This window comes from Plectropomus leopardus, chromosome 4 (genome assembly GCF_026936395.1).
Source record: "Plectropomus leopardus strain MGB_pleo_1.0 chromosome 4, ASM2693639v1, whole genome shotgun sequence".
Classification (NCBI taxonomy): domain Eukaryota; kingdom Metazoa; phylum Chordata; class Actinopteri; order Perciformes; family Serranidae; genus Plectropomus; species Plectropomus leopardus.
In genome coordinates, this window is record NC_142179.1 from 27,117,306 (window position 1) to 27,134,616 (window position 17,311).

The following is a 17,311-nucleotide window of genomic DNA, read 5'->3' on the forward strand; positions in this document are numbered from 1 at the left end:
TCAAAGTAAATTTTTTGAATGGGTTTTTAGAAGCCTGAACTACGGTCTGTGTTCAACACAAGCTTAAGAGACTTTCATGCTTTGTTTTATGACATAAAATACAGCAACAAGTACCTCACTTTGAACGTTTATGTTATGTGTGTTAAAAACAGATGGTTGCTAACATGGGTTTTGACTTGTGCACTTGATTTATGTGAAGCACCTAACTAACTAACTGTGTGTTTTAATAAGTACTATACAAATAGAGTTAAAGTTAAAAAAGTTGTTAAATGAGACTGCAGAACATAATCATGCTGCACCGCACCACAAAATTATTATGCAAGCGCACACACGTCAGATGGATGAACTTATCCTACCCATACACACAAGACAGAGGCAATATCTGTGACCCATTTCATGTTCTTTGCAAGTCAGGATCAAAACTTCACATGCTGTGAAATGTCAGCTTTGGCCTATATTTTAGTTTCATAACATGAAGGCAAAGGAATGGCTTTGTAACCAGAAAAATCTGCACAACTGATACATAATTACTACTTTGTGAATAAGAGCCAAGTTAAAAGACTGATTAGTGCAATATTTATTTCTACACAAACATGAAAGACACATATTTAAGGGCAAAAAAAGAAAAATGAAAAGTGCATTTCTATAAATAATTGGCCAGGGATCCAAATCAGGGTCCCATTTTATTTACTTCTTTACGGGTGCATCACACAAATGAATGTTGCCTCTCATTGGGATCAGTGTGCAGGAATACAAAGGAGGATGGTTAGCTGCACAAGGTGAATGTGATTTTTGAACATTAATCTTCAGTGAACCCGAATAGCTGAGTCATGTTAACCCTAAGATACACATGATGATACAGTGAAAACAAACTGTCATGACCCTCACTTATTCCTGCTGCTCGCATTAAATCATCATGTTTTACTCTTTTCAGACTCACCACTCATAAACATTCACACACACACAAACACACACACGGCAGCATAAAGGCAGTCATAACTGTTTTGAATAATTGATCACTAGTGAAATTGCGTGGCTCTAGGGTTTCCATGCCGTCATTGTCCTTGTTTCGGGTCGATGGGTGGTGAGGAAAAAGTAAACTTCTCATGCGAGTTACCCATCATGTACTAGCCCCTCATCACACACACACACACACACACACACACACACACACACACACACAAACGCACACACAAACACATCATTCCCATGGCAGTGTGTGGGCTTGGATAAGCAGGATCCTTCCCTGTAAAGATGCAGAAGGAGAGAGACCACTGAAAACTGCAGCTTCATTTCCACCACCCTTAGGTTGAGAGTGCGCTGGATGATGGGCCGAGTGTTTTAGGGGTTACAGGAGGACGACGAGAGGACGATGCCTCGAAACAGTCTGATCACCTCTGAGAATGACAGTAAGACCATCTTAATATTTACACTACCAAACTGCCATTCTAGCTTTTACATAATTGCACTTTTGAGTGTTTTATTAATAGCGAACAGTACAACCAAATTACGATACAAAAATCGTATATATTTATTTGCCATAATCTGCTGTAAGTTATTGTCAATCATTATTTATGTCAACTTTTTATTTATTGATTATTTAAGCAAAGCAAGCCCCTTTGGTCTGAGTGTTTGTTGTGTGTTTATGATATAGTCACAATAATTGATTTGAACCTACTTTTGGACAAAAACATCCACATTTATTGAGTTTAACAGGGCTGTAAGTTCATCATTATGCATAGAACAGATCCGTTAGAACAGTACAGCTGTTTACACTGGATTTCTGGTTTTAATCATAAATAAAAGGCTGAGTATTGACTACCTTTATCCACTACTTTCTTGCATCCTTCTCACTCAGCTGCATATTTGGGAGCTGGCCTCTAGCCCTCGGCTGTCTCCCCGTCCTTGTGGGCTTAGCCACCCCGTCTCCCTTCATTAGGCCATTGTTTGTCTCTTTTGTGCCCCTCTGCTGCACACGGCCGTAATGACCCGTGTGCTGGCCACTCCGGTTACACTAAGGACACACATCAAAGGGCTGACTACATAAATATCAGTTCAATTTGTCAGTGGTCTTCTTTGTTTTCCTCTTCACCCCCTCTTCACTGCAGGACAATAGTGCCATCAGGCACACAATAAGGTAGGCTTAACTCCATCAGTGAAAGGGGTCAGTGTCACATTGAAGACATAAAAAAGAACTGGCTGGATTTCTAAAGCTGAGGTCATATGAGGTACCAGATAGATACGAAAAGAAAAGGATGGACACTTTGCTACAACACTGTGAAAATACATCTTGTATTTTTTGGCATTACAAGTGTTACAAGTTGATCAGACTTTGCAATATAAACTTTTGGCCTTTGAAAATGTTTCATGTTTACTTCATTACAGACTCCTCTGCACTGTGAAATCTCATTACCGGTTATATCTAAACCTAATTAGACAAGTTTTTCAGTTCTAGGTCACATGAACTATGTAGTGATAACTTTCGCAGCTCTTAATTTTGCAAACACAACCAAATGTCCTACTCATCATTTGTGTGCGTCATCAAATTCAGTTGTTTCAAAAACACAGTTATCTTATCAGCAAATTCTTTCCACCATGCATTACATTTGGATAAAATTCTCCAAAAGGCTCCTGTATTTCTTTTTAATTTGAAGAATGTTCAGACGATGAAAACTGTGATTAATAGTATGAAAACTCCCCATGTCAATCACAAGGCACCACTTGGTAAAACTATGCTTGATTAAATTTGAAGTTCAAGCGTAAGAATTAAATAATGTTAACAATTTCGTTGTGTCTGATTTAAGTGACTAAGGGAACAATAATTTTTTTAATTGGTCCAGTATTGAGCAAGAGGGCTGTGACTGCAATGTAACCACACTGTTCACATTGTTTTTGCAACTGACGTACTCAGTTTATTATAAGTGACAATATAATAGAAATGCTTCCCACAGAGATAAACCTTTTTGTTAAAGAGGAAGATCCTTTTTGTTGAACCAGAAAAATCCCCCAAACAGCCTTGGTTTATCTTTCCACTGTTTCAAAAATCTCCAGATCTGGTTTGGTTGAAATAAACCCTTAATTTGTGCAGTTAAATGTGAAAATATGTTGGAAATATACACTATAAAATTACTTTTTATTTAAAAACAGTCTGGTGAGTTTGGCTCTCCTGATTTTTGTCTCAAGAGGTGTATCTCTTCCCATATCCTTCCCATAATTATGTCACTGTCAGACATTTAGAATAACAATCTGAGTCTGTCAGTGGCAAAAACAAGCACTTCTATCAGACATTAGGTGCATTTTGGTGATTACATTGCAGCCTGTTTTGCTGTTGTCAGCTGCAGCTGGACCAATTTCAAAATGTGTTGTTCCCATTAATCAGTTAGACACAAAAACATGGGAGAACAAGGTTAAAGTAAAAATACTGAAGTCATCCCTTTAACAGAAATCAACCTCAAAAATGATGAGTTTTCAAAACTTTTTTTAATGTGTCATTATCTCTTTCCCACAGTTGATATTGGACTGGAATTTGAAGGTGAGTGTACTTTTTCATGAATCACTGTCATGTTTATTATTTTACTGGAGTTCTGTAGGAGCTGTTTTTGATCAGTTGTTTGATATCTCAAACTCTCAGCTGTCACCATATACATGTCTGGTTTTGCTGCTCCGCCTGCTCATCTGCTGCAGTTTATTTTCTCCATAATACCTAGTCCCATATTACTGTATATGTTCACCACCACTTTATCATAACCTGTGTCTCCAAGAAAAACTGAGCAGAGAACAATGGCAAGTTTCACAATGGTGTAAAATAATTAGGTGATTATGGATTTATAGCACCACAGAGAGAAAGAGCGTGACACCATCAAGGTGTCAGTGATTTAAATGAGTGGAAATCATTTCTGCAGCATGTTACGGTTTATTGCAACACTGAATGAACACAGCATCTTCGATTTTACTACAGGTGAAGAGGATGAAGTTTCCACTTGTCAAGAGGAACATGAGAGGGAAAAACACAGAGGAAAAAGAAGGGATTGTGAAAGAGAGAAAAAGAAAAGAGGAAATGGGAGGAGGAAAAGATCATCCAGAGCTGAAGAAGGGGAAGAGGAATCAGAGGCCAGGCCTGAGAAAAGAGAAAAGGGCAGGAGAAAGAGAGCAAGGCGTGATCAAGAAGCAAGAGGAAGAGAGAGAAACGAGGAGGAGGAGCCAAAAATAAAAAGCGATAAGACGGCAAAAACCAGGAAGAATGTCAAAAATGAAAAAACAAGAAAACTGGAGGAGGAGAAGGACGAGGAGGGTGAAGGTGAAGAAAGGAATGCCAAGGGAAAAAAGAAACACGGAAGTGCCAAAAAAGAAGAGAGAGATGATGATGGTGGTAAACATGCAGTGAAGGACAGAGCATCAGAGGTGAAGAAGAAAAAGCACAAAAAAGTAGTTGAAACAAGGTAAGTATTACAAATTCAACTTATCTGCACCTTACTACTGAGGAAAACTGTTGTGAGCTTCCCATTCGGAAGAATGAAAGGTGCAAGGTCATTGAACTCTTCTATGCCTCAGTTCAGAGCAGGAGACGAGTGAAGAAGATGACAGTGAAGAAGAAGACAACGAGGAGACGGAGGTGAGGCCAGAGTCTCTGTCACCAGAGGAGCTGGAGAAGCTGAAGGAGGCTGTGGATGAGAGAAAGAAACTGATCCAAGGTCTCAGGGGAAAACCCTGGCCAATGAAAAAGAAACTTGTGACTTTACGGTAAATTAACTCACAATGTTATTAGTTTAATAAGTTGTAACTTATTCTGTTCTGCCAATGTTGTGCATGTTATGGTTTATTCAGAAAAACAGTCATTATAATCACATTTTGCTTGTGACAGCTGTCTGCAATCTGTGATGTGTGCTTCTGTCGTGCATCCATATTATGCTGAAGTTCACACACAGCTTTTGTTTTGGTAATAACTCCCTCTGTGCTGTTTGGGTGTTGCATCGGTTCCATACCTACATTTGGTGCGAATATACATAAATGTGGTTATTTATAGTGGAGGAAGGATCATTCAGATTTCCTTCAGTCACAGGGAGGCCCAAGGAAAAACATTTGCAGCTTTGGGGAGGCTTAAGATAATCCCCCTAAATATAAATAAAAAATAAATAAATAAAACACAGTCCCTTATCAAAATTAGGATCCTGAAACCATCAGAGTGAGTTCTCAGAATCAGCTTTAATGAAACATGTGGCCTGTGATTCACCTTGAATCAAATTGTCTTCTTCCTTGTAGGGAGTCTCAGGAGTTTGTGGAGAAATATGAGGGAGCTTTGGGGAAAGGGAAAGGCAGGAAACTCTATGCCTACAAAGTCATGATGACCAAGGTAAAAAAAAGGACAACCTGACTGAATATTAGTATCTATTAATGTAATTATCAATGTAATTATACTGAACATTTCATACATTGTTATGTAAATACATTGCTTTTGTAGAAATGCATGAAGTTTCAACGGGACTTTGAAAACTTCAAAACAGCTTGTATTCCATGGGAGATGAAAATCAAAGAGATTGAAAGTAAGTTTAATTTATTTTCCATATATATTTTTTCATCATAGTCTTAAACTTCATGTTATATTTGACACTTCAAAGATTTTGAAGGTCCAGTGTGTAGGATTGAGGCGAATATGTTGGCAGAAATGGAATTAAATATTCCAGGTATGTTTTCTTTAATTCTTAATCACCGGAAAATAAGAATGATTGTGTTTTCGTTACTTTAGTATGAGCTGTTAATATCTATGTAGAGAGTGGGTGTTTGTCCATGAGGTCCGCCTTGTTGCAATGCCATGTTTATAGCCTGGAATAGACAAAGTAAACACTAGCTAGGTCCATTTGCATTATACTTCCGCAGCACTGAAGTTAGCAGCCCCTCCAATGAGCCAAACAATGTCAGAATAAAACATATTTTTAATGTAAAATGGCTTTATTTTGTAAATTACAGCGGTTTAAATCACTGGTTCCAGTTGTTTAGGAGAGGAAGAGACCTATGTGGATAATTCGACCCAGTAAAAACCTCCTGAGCAATGAGTGCTGAAGGCTTTCTAACCATGAATTTAGGCTTGGCACGAGGGGGAAGCTTCAGCTGGTTGCAATCTGCAACCCTCACTGCTAGATGCCACTAAATCCTCAATACTGCTCATTTAAAGAGACAGCACAAGATGACTCACACAGCTCATACTGTATGTCTTACAGGCCTAACATTTAGTTCTTCACATCCTCTGCTTTTAGAAAGTCATTACACTCAATCCTTGTATTTATTCCCCCTGCCTCTCAGGTCATTTTGGCTCCTCAGTTGCCTCTTACTTCATCTTCCTGAGGTGGATGTATGGCATCAACATGATCTTGTTTTGTCTTACATTTGGCCTGGTCATGGTGCCAGAGGTACTCTATGTGACCTTTTTTTTTTATCATAACAAGTAATAATTTCTTGATGTTGTATCTGTAGTTTTGCTCTTATGTGCAATGTTATGTTGTTTTTCATGTTTTTTTTACCCCAGTAATCCTCCTTGCTTCCCTGCTTATTTCTAACAGGCATTAATGGGGCGACCCTACGGCAGCATCCCAAGAAAGACCGTCCCCAGGGCGGAGGAGAGCAGTGCCATGGACTTTGCTGTCTTATGGGACTTTGGAGTCAGTTAATAATATGCAATATCACACTCACCTCAAGCTCTTGAAATAGCCTTTTGTTGTTTTGTTACATAAGTCTGTGACTCAGATTACATGTAAAAATGAATGATGCATTGTTTTGCTTCACATCACCTCATCTAAAATCTGCAGGGTTATGCTCAGTATTCAGTCCTCTTCTATGGTTACTACAACAACCAGCGTGCCATTGGCTGGCTCAAGTTCCGTATGCCTCTGTCATACTTTCTGGTTGGTGTGGGAACAGTGGCATATAGCTACATGGTGGTCATAAGAACGTAAGTTTATTATGACTGCATGCATTTCATTAATTTAGGCATAATTCTATACTGTGTGTCTTTTGTGTTTAATGCTATACTGCGTACTATCTGTGATTGTTTCTGATTTAAGGATGGCCCGTAATGCAAATGAGACAGGGGTTGGAGATGATAACAGCTTTAATTTCAGCTGGAAAATGTTCACCAGCTGGGACTACCTGATAGGAAACCCTGAAACTGCAGACAATAAGTTTGCCTCCATCACCACCAGTTTCAAGGTCAATGCAGCTGATCCAGTATGCTGACTCATACCCTTTATATCACATTCGTATACATCCTGTATATACCTTCTTCTTCCTCTACAGGAGGCAATTTTAGAGGAGCAGGAAAGCCGAAAAGATGACAACATCCACCTGACTCGTTTTCTGCGTGTGCTGGCCAACTTCCTGGTCTTGTGCTGCTTGGCGGGAAGTGGATACCTCATCTACTTTGTAGTGCGCCGCTCACAGAAGTTTGCCCTTGATGGACTGGAGAATCACACCTGGTGGGAAAGAAATGAGGTAGCAAAAGCAGATGTGAGACAAAGAGACACAGCGATACAAGTATACAAAGCAGTGTGGTGTATGCTTTTAAAGCATTAATACCACACTTTCATTTTAAGAATTTGGCCTCTTTGGCAGTGCTGGACAGAAAAAGCGCACATCAGTTTATACTAACTCTAACTCTCTAACTGGACACTCAAAAATCAAGCATTTTTGGTACACATACTGTATACGGTATATGCTTTTGTCACTTTTGGGTTTGAATTCACCAAAATCTGTTTAGAGTTTGATTTTAGAGCAGATGCAGCTAGTTTTTACAACTCTCCCTCCACCGAAATCTATGAAATTGACAAGTTTTTTCACTCTCAGATGAGAGCTTAATGCTGGTCACCTCTAGGTTGCTGGTTGCTGAAATGATAGTATACACAGTACAGGACTATCCAGAGAGACATTAAGTTTTACTACCAGTACTCTCATTACATATTAGGTTTGCATAAATGACAAATAGACTGCGCTCACTAAAAACATCTGTGCAGTGAATCCTTAGTGTTCTTACATGTTATATGAACTTTCATTAGTCTAGGCCTTTGTGTTTCTCAGGTGAACATGGTCATGTCACTACTGGGGATGTTCTGCCCCATGCTGTTTGATGTCATCAGCGCCCTGGAGAACTACCACCCTCGTGTCGCCCTGCAGTGGCAGCTGGGCCGCATCTTTGCCCTGTTTTTGGGAAATCTCTACACCTTCATCATTGCACTCATGGACGAGATCAACCTCAAAGTGAGAACTAGAGCGCTGCAGACATGTGAGATATTTTATAATTTTACAATATGATTAACCTGTGGTGTGTACATGTGCTGCAGAGGGAAGAGGAAAAGATAGTCAAATTTAATATAACCACGTGGGAAGCCAGTCTTTATAATGGTACAGTGTCAGAAAACAGCACGGCTCCACCCATCACTATTCAGCCTGCTGACGTGCCCAGAGGGCCCTGCTGGGAGACCATGGTGGGCCAGGTCAGTGTGAGTGTGTGTGTTTAAAATATTATGTAACTGTATGATGTAATCATATTTACAGCATGAAGTTTTGGGTATCCCAAGTGACCAATATTAATTACAAATAAAGGACATTGTCCTTGAAGTTCTGAAAATTAAAAAAAAAACAACCTTTTTGAAAGTAAAAAAGTAAACAGTTATGTTTACATGTGTTTATTTCACAAATGTGGCAGTTATAGAATTGGCTGTTGATTTGGTATTGATGAGTGGACAGCTGTTTTTTTAATAGAGCCATCTTTTACTTATTTTTGGATTATGTCAATTTATTTTTTTAATACTGACAACTTTGGGTCACCATATATGGATTACATTAGCTTAACACGCTATCAACAAAACTGAATTCAGGGATGATTTCTAATGGAAATAGAAATGTGTTCTGATCGCACCAACAAAAAGTGAAAGAAATACAAAGTTTATGCGATTAAGGTTTGCATTCAAAATAAAATTCATTGTATTCTATATGAGTTGGACATACAGTATAGTTACATTTTATACAGAGAATATAATATAATATAAGCACGGTAAACTAACATTCACATACATGTTAAGTATTAACACATATCCTCAGTGATAAAGCAGAAATTTAGAAAAACATTTGTTAATGTTAGATGACATCACTATCATCAAGACAGGAAAACATTATTCGACTGCTTCCTTTGCAGGAGTTTGTCCGTCTGATCATATCTGACACCATGACAACCTACATCACGCTGCTGATCGGCGACTTCCTGAGAGCCGTGCTTGTTCGTTTTCTCAACTACTGCTGGTGTTGGGACCTTGAGGCCGGATTTGTGAGTCATCTGCTCTGCCTGATTACAGTGACTGTGCCTCTGAAATTCAGCAGAGTGTATAATTTATTTCTGATTGCATATTCACCTTTGTCTGGAGGTGAATATAAATGTTGGTTATAAAAAATATGAGTCATAGCAGCAGAGTTATTTTTGTCTTTTTCTTTTTATTTGTGAAAGCCGTCCTACTCTGAGTTTGATGTCAGTGGGAACGTACTGGGCCTGATCTTCAATCAAGGGATGATATGGTGAGAAAACAACCCTGTTTTTTTTCAGAAATTCAGAAATTTCAGAAGGCGATGAAGACTTTTAGTGTGTCTTCCACTCAGTGTTTTGACACATTTTTTTCCTGCAGGATGGGTGCTTTCTATGCCCCCTGCCTGCCAGCCCTGAACGTCCTCCGGCTCCATGTGTCCATGTACCTGCAGTGTTGGGCCGTGATGTGCTGCAATGTTCCGCAGGAAAGGGTCTTCAAGGCCTCTGGCTCCAACAACTTCTACATGGCTATGTTGCTGGTTATCCTCTTCCTGTCCACTCTGCCTGCCATCTACACCATCGTCACCATCCCCCCTTCCTTTGACTGCGGGCCCTTCAGGTAATTATGCTTCTTCAAGGAATCTGGCATTTGCAATTTGATGACTTGACTTCTTGTCACAATCTCTTCTCTTTAGTGGGAAAAAACGTATGTTTGATGTGATCCAGGAGACTTTGGAGTCAGACTTTCCTGCCTGGTTTAGTAAAGTGTTCAGTTATGCCTCTAACCCTGGACTGGTGCTGCCCTTCATATTGCTTATGGTGTGAGTCAACAGTCTGCATGAATACATACTCTTTTGTACATATTTTAGTGTTGACATCATTTCCTTCTATTTGTAAAGTCAAAGTTTTTTTGATTGTAAAAATATATTACATTATCTTTCAGACTGGCCATTTATTACTTGCAATCCACATCCAAAAGCTACAAAGAAGCAAATGTGGAACTGAAGAAAAAACTTCAAACGGTAACCTCACATTAGATTTTCTTATCTAGGGGTAGGACTACCTTTTGTGTGCTTTTAGATACACTGGGATGAATAAAGTTTGCACTTGTAAATAGTCGAGTGATGAGGGTAGAAAGTTGAGGAAATTTTGTCCAGGAATGATGTGACATTACAGTATGTCACAATGTAAATCTATTTTCTAAACATGGGGGGAAAAATGAATTTTTACATCTGCTTTTCAACGCCTTTTAGCAGCTGAGAAACTTCCCAGAAGTCTTTAGATGCACCGAGAGACAGACCACCTGAGGCCACTGTGGTGTCAGTCTGTGAGCACAGTAGTGTGTTAGTATCATCACTCCAGCAGAGAGCAGCAGAGTTACTGCCTACATCATTTAAGCACTGTCATTGTATTGCTTGTCAAAAAAACCCAGCTGAATTACAGTCATATGAGAATTTAGTGCATTTCTGTATGTCTTATTCTGCATTTCTAAACTTAACAGTAATTTCTAAAATTCTGTGTTTGGGCACTGTGCTTGGAGTGAAATGAGTTTTCTTTACAGTCAGTCTGATATTAATTGCTTGCTGTCTTTCTTAAGCAAAATGAGGAGAACAAGAAGAAGAACAAACGAGCAGCCTTGAAGGCACAAATGGATCTAGAGGAGGCCAGAAACGCTGCATCCCAGGCTGCAGAGCAACAAAAGAACAACACCACTTCTCCACAAGACCAAGAAGGTCAGACTTTTGAAACAGAGTTTTTTTTTAATCATCGGATAAAAAGAAAGAGTAAACAACAACAAACAAACAGAAATCTGTTAAATTTTCATCACAAAATGTACTTAGGGTCTTAAACTATGGAAGCCTAAGAGTGACAAAATGTAGTAAAGGTTTATTAGACAAGTTAATAATATAACCAAATAAATAGTTGAAAAATTACAATAGTGAATAAAAAGAAGAATATAAGAATATATTATACTTTTCCCTGAACCTCCATTCAATTGGTAAAGAAAGGCAAGAACTTTTTACGATTCACAACAAATCAGTGGATAAAAATAAATTCAAACTTAACTTACTTTATTCTTATATTTCACATTCACCAGGTCATTTAATTATTATGTTTTTTGACATATATTTTATTGTTTATCCAGGTATATCACATTCTGCCATTGGCCTATCTGCTACTAATGTTAACTAACTTTATTAGTGTTAACTTGTCTGAGAAAATGCTTTAGCGACTTTTACATGAGTTACCATAGTGATGCTACAGCAGTATACAGTACAGGATACAGTTAATAAATGATACATTTCACTTGTCCTATTGTCTCCTTCAGATGAGGAAGAAGAATGCAGCAGTAGTAGTCAGAGGCAGTATCATGGCAAGAATGGACGCCACTCTTCTCCTCCAGTTAGAGACCAAGAACGCAAACTTTCAGCCACCAGAGCCCCTGTCCCCAGGACCTATCACCACGGTAACCACGGGTCTCCTGGGTATCTGCCCGGTTTCCCTCGGCAAGGTGAACCCAGGATGTACAGGGTGCCGAGTCTGCAGAGACACTGAAGTAAAACAGCATGTTAGCAAAGTTCACTCACAAAAGCACTTTATTGCTTTACTGTGTATCTATGATAAAAAGAAGCTGTGACTATTTCAATTAAGTAGTTTTTTTTTGTTTACTAAATAAAATTAACAAGAGCAAAATTCAATGTTCTTTCAATGCAGCAGTACAGTTCAGTATTTTCTGAAACCACTGATCAGCAAATTAATAAATAAAATCTGCATTAAAGTGTTAAGTCAATTTAAAGTTGAATAAGTTTAGAATTATTATACAAACCAAGGATACTATTGGTGTTTTTATGCTACTCTGGCTACAGACAGGTGTGTAGATTTCCTTTCATCTTTACAATACAGAAGTCTCCATATTTTGCCCAGTCTTTCATATCACCGCAACGCATCACTCTAAGGCAATTATTTTTATGCCTCTGTGCCAGTGCTTCTGTGGCTGGAGTGCATTATGTGTTCAGGTTGTCCGTCTGTATGTCACATTCTTGTAAATGCAACATCTCAAAAACACTATGAGGAAATTGCTTCAGATTTGGCACAAACATTCACTTGGACTCAAGGATGAACTCATTAAAACTTGGTGGTCAAAGGTCAAAGGTCACTTTGAACTGGCATCTATCTCATTCGGGTGAACCTGATATCACAAAAATGCCTTGAGGGAGTTTCCTCAAATTCAGCACAAATGTCCACTTAGACTAAGACTGGACTGATTAATATGAAGGTCATGGTCACTGTGAACTCACAAAACATGCTCCTGGCCATCACTCAAATTCAATTGCTAATTACGACAACATTTCACACATATGTCTAAACGGATAAAATGATGATGTGCTGATATTTTAAATCCAAAAGGTCAAAGGTCAGCTTCACTTTGACATTATATTGTTCTAAAAAAAACACTTTTCTGGCCATTACTCAACATCCTAAGTCAGGAACATAAGGGGAAACATATGATTTACTGAACTGGTGAGTGTAGAGCTCTTCTGTGCTGCTGGGTTGAAGGTGTATGTGAAGGATCCGTGTTTTAGAATTTGTTGCTCCTTTGCAGAAATATCCACTTTTGAAGCATTGTAGAAACCCCCCAATGTGCACACTATACAAGCTGCATAGGCCGAGGTCAGGTGTTTACTGCTAACAGATAATGGCATGAAGCGTCACTTTCTTTCTGATCACAAGAAGAGAAAAACACAACAACAAGCAAGCGGGTTATACGAGTGTCAGTGAATGCATCGGAGTGCACGGAGCAGAGCGGAGAAGCGGATGTTCGCCAGTAAAAATGGTCAATTTCAGTTAATAAATGCTTCTCAAGACCAAGTGGAGCTTCTGTCCATTTCTCTGCAGCTGCTGGTTATTACCCACAGTTACTTCGACCCTGAAGGTAAACAAATCCTCCCTGTGCTGGCAGTAATGGTTAACAGAGGTAAACTTGTGTGATATGTGATAATAAATGTTCAGTAAGTTAAGTAGGCTATGCCAGTTTGTAGAGTTAGTGAACCTCTCTGTCCTTTGTCTTGCTAACGTTAGCTGGGATGGACAGAGCATCTACTTTGCATCAGGGCCTGACAGTGACATATAACCATTTATTACGTTTGATACAGATTACATTAAAATTAATATTGTTTTATTACCCGTCAACAGCTTCAACAACTTGAAGTACCTAAGGTAAAAGGAGGCACTGTCCATGAAAGTGGCCCTTATTATATCGGATGTTTTCAGGTTTATATTATTTATGTTTACTGCTGCAGATGTTTAAGGTTGAGCTCAGCAAGCTTACTTTGTATACTGCTAGGTAGTTCAATCTACACTAATGCATAATATGAAACAAGTTCATCATATATTTGTTATGTAGCTGTCCTGTGAGAAAGATGTACAGTATCTCTAAAAACAAAACTTTTCACATTATAACTTTGTGACAATGTATTTTTCAGCCAGTTCAAGAGCATTTTTAAAGATATTTTGTGTAGCTAAAAAATAGATTTTTTTGCCATTCCATAAAAGATAAAAAATGTAATCTGTAAGGTAACTAGTAACTAAAGCTGTCAAATAATGTTGTGAAGTACAAGGTACAATATTTGTCTCTTGGTTGCAGTGGAGTAGAAGCATACATAAAATAGAATTACTAAAGTAAAGTACAGGTTTCACAAATTGTACTTGACTACAGTGCTTGGCATAAATGCAGTTAGTTATATTCCATCATTGAACAGGTCAGGTTGGAGGGCCCCTTTTGAGAATTTTGCTTGGGGACCCAAGTAGGTCAGGGCACTGTTATGGCTACATATGACTCAGGACATGTGTGGATGTGAAGTGTAACTGCAGCTTGACTGGTTGGCGGAGAGAAATAACTGCGAGGCAGTAGTTCTAGACATGACAAATTTTAGAAATGAGAGAGGTAAATATGGAGATGTTGCTTTTTGTTTTTTTTTAAATTGCATTAATGAATTAATTTTTGGCCTTTTAAGACATATGAGATGACATTACATGCAATAATCATGCTTTAATGTGTTGTTAACTTTTCAGTTTCCTAACATATTAGTAATATTCGAAATTAAAATCTTTTTAATAAAACCCACAGACATATATTTTCTCTTGGCCTTTCACACTGAGCGCCGTTGTCCCAGGACCTGTGACTGGGCCAAAGCATTAAACTATTCATTAGACATGGATGCCATTTAACCTAGCTAGCTGGGCTTAAATAGATCCCTTACTCATCTCTGGCTGGATGTCCACACAACTTAAATGTGTTTTTCAGCTTTGAAAAATAAATATGATGCACTGAGTGAATGCTTAAAGAGTGTCAGGGTATGTTTTTTGGACAACAATGGAAAACAAAAATCTGATCTGGCTAAACATTCAAATCTGTCCATCAAATGTAAAAGTAAAGGTGTTGTCTCATTAGTTGAACTTGAAATTCTATATATTAACAGGCGTTCAGTGTTGTTCATTTGAAATTTAAGACCTGAGCTATGTTAAGGTCATCATTAAGGAATAAGTGCTGTCTCTAAATCATTTAAGACAACAAGTCAGCAAGCTCATAGTGCCACTGACATTGAATTACAGTGCCAATCAAATCCACTTCCAATGATGCTCATGATCAATTCATGGTCAGTAAGCATTAAGTATTCATTCTGCAGTTATTTGAGAACGAGAGCATGGAGTAAGTCCCTATGCTTTATTCTTTCATTGCCGGCCAGGAATTGTCAATCACATTATTTAATGAAGACTGAGTGAAGCCTCCATCTTCTGTATACTGGAAACTCATAATCTGCTTCACTCTAATTCATCCAGGTAATACCAACCCCTTGATGCCTGCCGTCTCACCCTCTCTGTGTTTTGGCTCCGTCCCAGTCTTCCTCTATGCTGGTACAGTGTGGCAGAAAACTGAGCCATGATGGGTTGCACATTAACGGATATCTGCTTTACCATGATTGGCATCTCTTATTCACTAAGGAAAGAGCGAGACACACTGATTTGACCGCTCAGCTGGTGTCCAGTTTTGCTTTGGAAAGTAAAGGTTGTCACTGCATGTGAACTTGGAAAGTTAGACATTTTTTAGTTAATGGATGCTAGGAAAAAAACTCTGTAAACCTATAAGAACCTATAGTGAGAATGAGGGATGGAGAGGAGTACTGAATGCTTGCAGGAAGTGGAGGGGCCAGTCAGGGGGAGGAGCGAAAGGAGGAGCTGAATGAGGAAGACATGAAAAGGTCCAACCACGAGGGCTTAGCTTGCCTTTAAAGCCTCCAGGCCAGCTTTCATATAAGCCCCTGAACTGTGTTGCTCTCTGTGTTAGCTGCTTCCTGGCATCTCCTGTTTCCTCCTGTATTATTCAAAAGGTCAGATCTGACATTTGACCATAATGACACAAGTAGTAGCTGCATCTTAGTGGTTGAAACATATAGTGGTTGGCAACATTGTTTATCCCTCAGTCCTCACCTCTATTTCATTTTTGTATTGCCTCTGTGCCATCACAAACTCTTAACAATAAAAGTGCAATTTTACTTTTTTTTAGGTCTGTCCTAAAATAATTGGAATTAAACGTAAAGCACAGACCTCTGCCAAAGCCAAGTGTCTCTTCTCACAATATTGAAAGTGCAACATAGGGCATTCAGTACATTAACATAGCAAAAAACATCTATTTGCTATCTGAAGATATAGTGAAGCAATAGTGTCTTGAGCTAAGAAAGAGGTCATGATACCTCTGTGTGTGTTATAATCTGAGCTTCTCTGTTTTTTGTTTTGCAGGTTAGTGCACATGAGTCCCCACCCCTCCATTTGTGTTCATGTCCCAATTGGCTACCCAATGCTGCCACTCTGCCACTCTAGTGCTCATACTGCTGATAACTCAGACCTGACCCATGATGGCAGGACGATGTCATTGCAGAAGCCTACAACCACCCGCCAGGCGCCCCGGTGAGTGTGAGCTGACCTACATGAACACTGTTAGCTCTGTCACAATTGTTGTCATTGCTAGCACCACACTGATAGCTGTCATTTGACTAAGCTATCTCTATGTTTGCTTGTGATGTCCGAGGTAAGAGCTGTGTGCAGGAAATCCCAACCTAGATGTGTATTATAAGTTCAACAAAAGTGAAAACTCATTTGTGTATCCGGCCGAAAAAACATAATGGGTTCCTTCTTGGCCCAGTATACACCCAAGCTTCATGAAAACCAAATTAAATGGGCATTTTCCAAATTCACAGTGTACTTTTCTTAGTTGAGCTACAGTGCAAAGTGTAAACAATTACTCTTTCAATGCACATATGGGCTCGATAGTTTTATTTTAGCACAGGCTTGAAAAATGTGAACCTTTCCTTTGATGGACAGCACTGTTAGTGAAGTTACAGATTCGCTGGAGAAATTTTTGTGTATTCAGTTTGCACTGTACTCCAACACCTACACTCTGTACAGTATTTACTGACTTGTTTCACTTTTCACTCGGGTTTACTTAAGCTTTCATTTAACTTTAATGTGGTCTGACCTTTATGGTTACATTTACTCTGGTGTCTCCTTTCTGGGTCACAACTTTCTTGGTGTCGACGCTGTTTCCTTGTATAATCACACACATATGACAAAGATGCAAGTTGTTAGACATCCAATTTGAGTAAATTTGAGGATTAAAGCAGATGGACTGTATCTGATCTCTTGTTGCTCCAGTCAGATATCAATTAGCATTTTGACTGACAAGTCTATTGTCTTATTCTGTTTTCTCCCTGAGCTCCTGATTATCATCTAATGGACTTTGTTGTCTTTGACGGTCGTCAAGGAGCCCGCTCTTTGAACAGCCAAAACAGACGAACACCTGTCCTTCATGAGTGTGTGTGTGTGTGTGTGTGTCTGTGTGTGTATCTTGGCTTTTTGACACAGTACCTACACAAGTGCAACAGCCCCTTACACGAGATGACTCATGGATGAAGCGGAGGCAAAGTCTGAAACGAGCAGAAGAGGAGTAACTAAAGGAAATAACTAAAAGAG

General features: G+C 38.9%; 1 protein-coding gene across 1 annotated transcript; it reads left to right on the forward strand.

The window, feature by feature from the left end:
• The first annotated feature begins 1,309 nt into the window (after positions 1–1,309).
• On the forward strand, positions 1,310–13,153 carry tmc1 (transmembrane channel-like 1). Its single transcript, XM_088076977.1, has 20 exons — positions 1,310–1,409; positions 3,509–3,532; positions 3,959–4,439; positions 4,552–4,740; positions 5,260–5,350; positions 5,459–5,540; positions 6,298–6,404; positions 6,555–6,653; positions 6,801–6,943; positions 7,056–7,200; positions 7,288–7,482; positions 8,065–8,244; positions 8,328–8,480; positions 9,182–9,310; positions 9,488–9,555; positions 9,663–9,902; positions 9,979–10,104; positions 10,227–10,305; positions 10,881–11,016; positions 11,613–13,153. The coding sequence occupies exons 1-20, from the start codon at positions 1,373–1,375 to the stop codon at positions 11,837–11,839; spliced, it is 2,931 nt and encodes a 976-aa protein (XP_087933103.1). The 5' UTR covers positions 1,310–1,372; the 3' UTR covers positions 11,840–13,153.
• Positions 13,154–17,311: the final 4,158 nt, after the last annotated feature.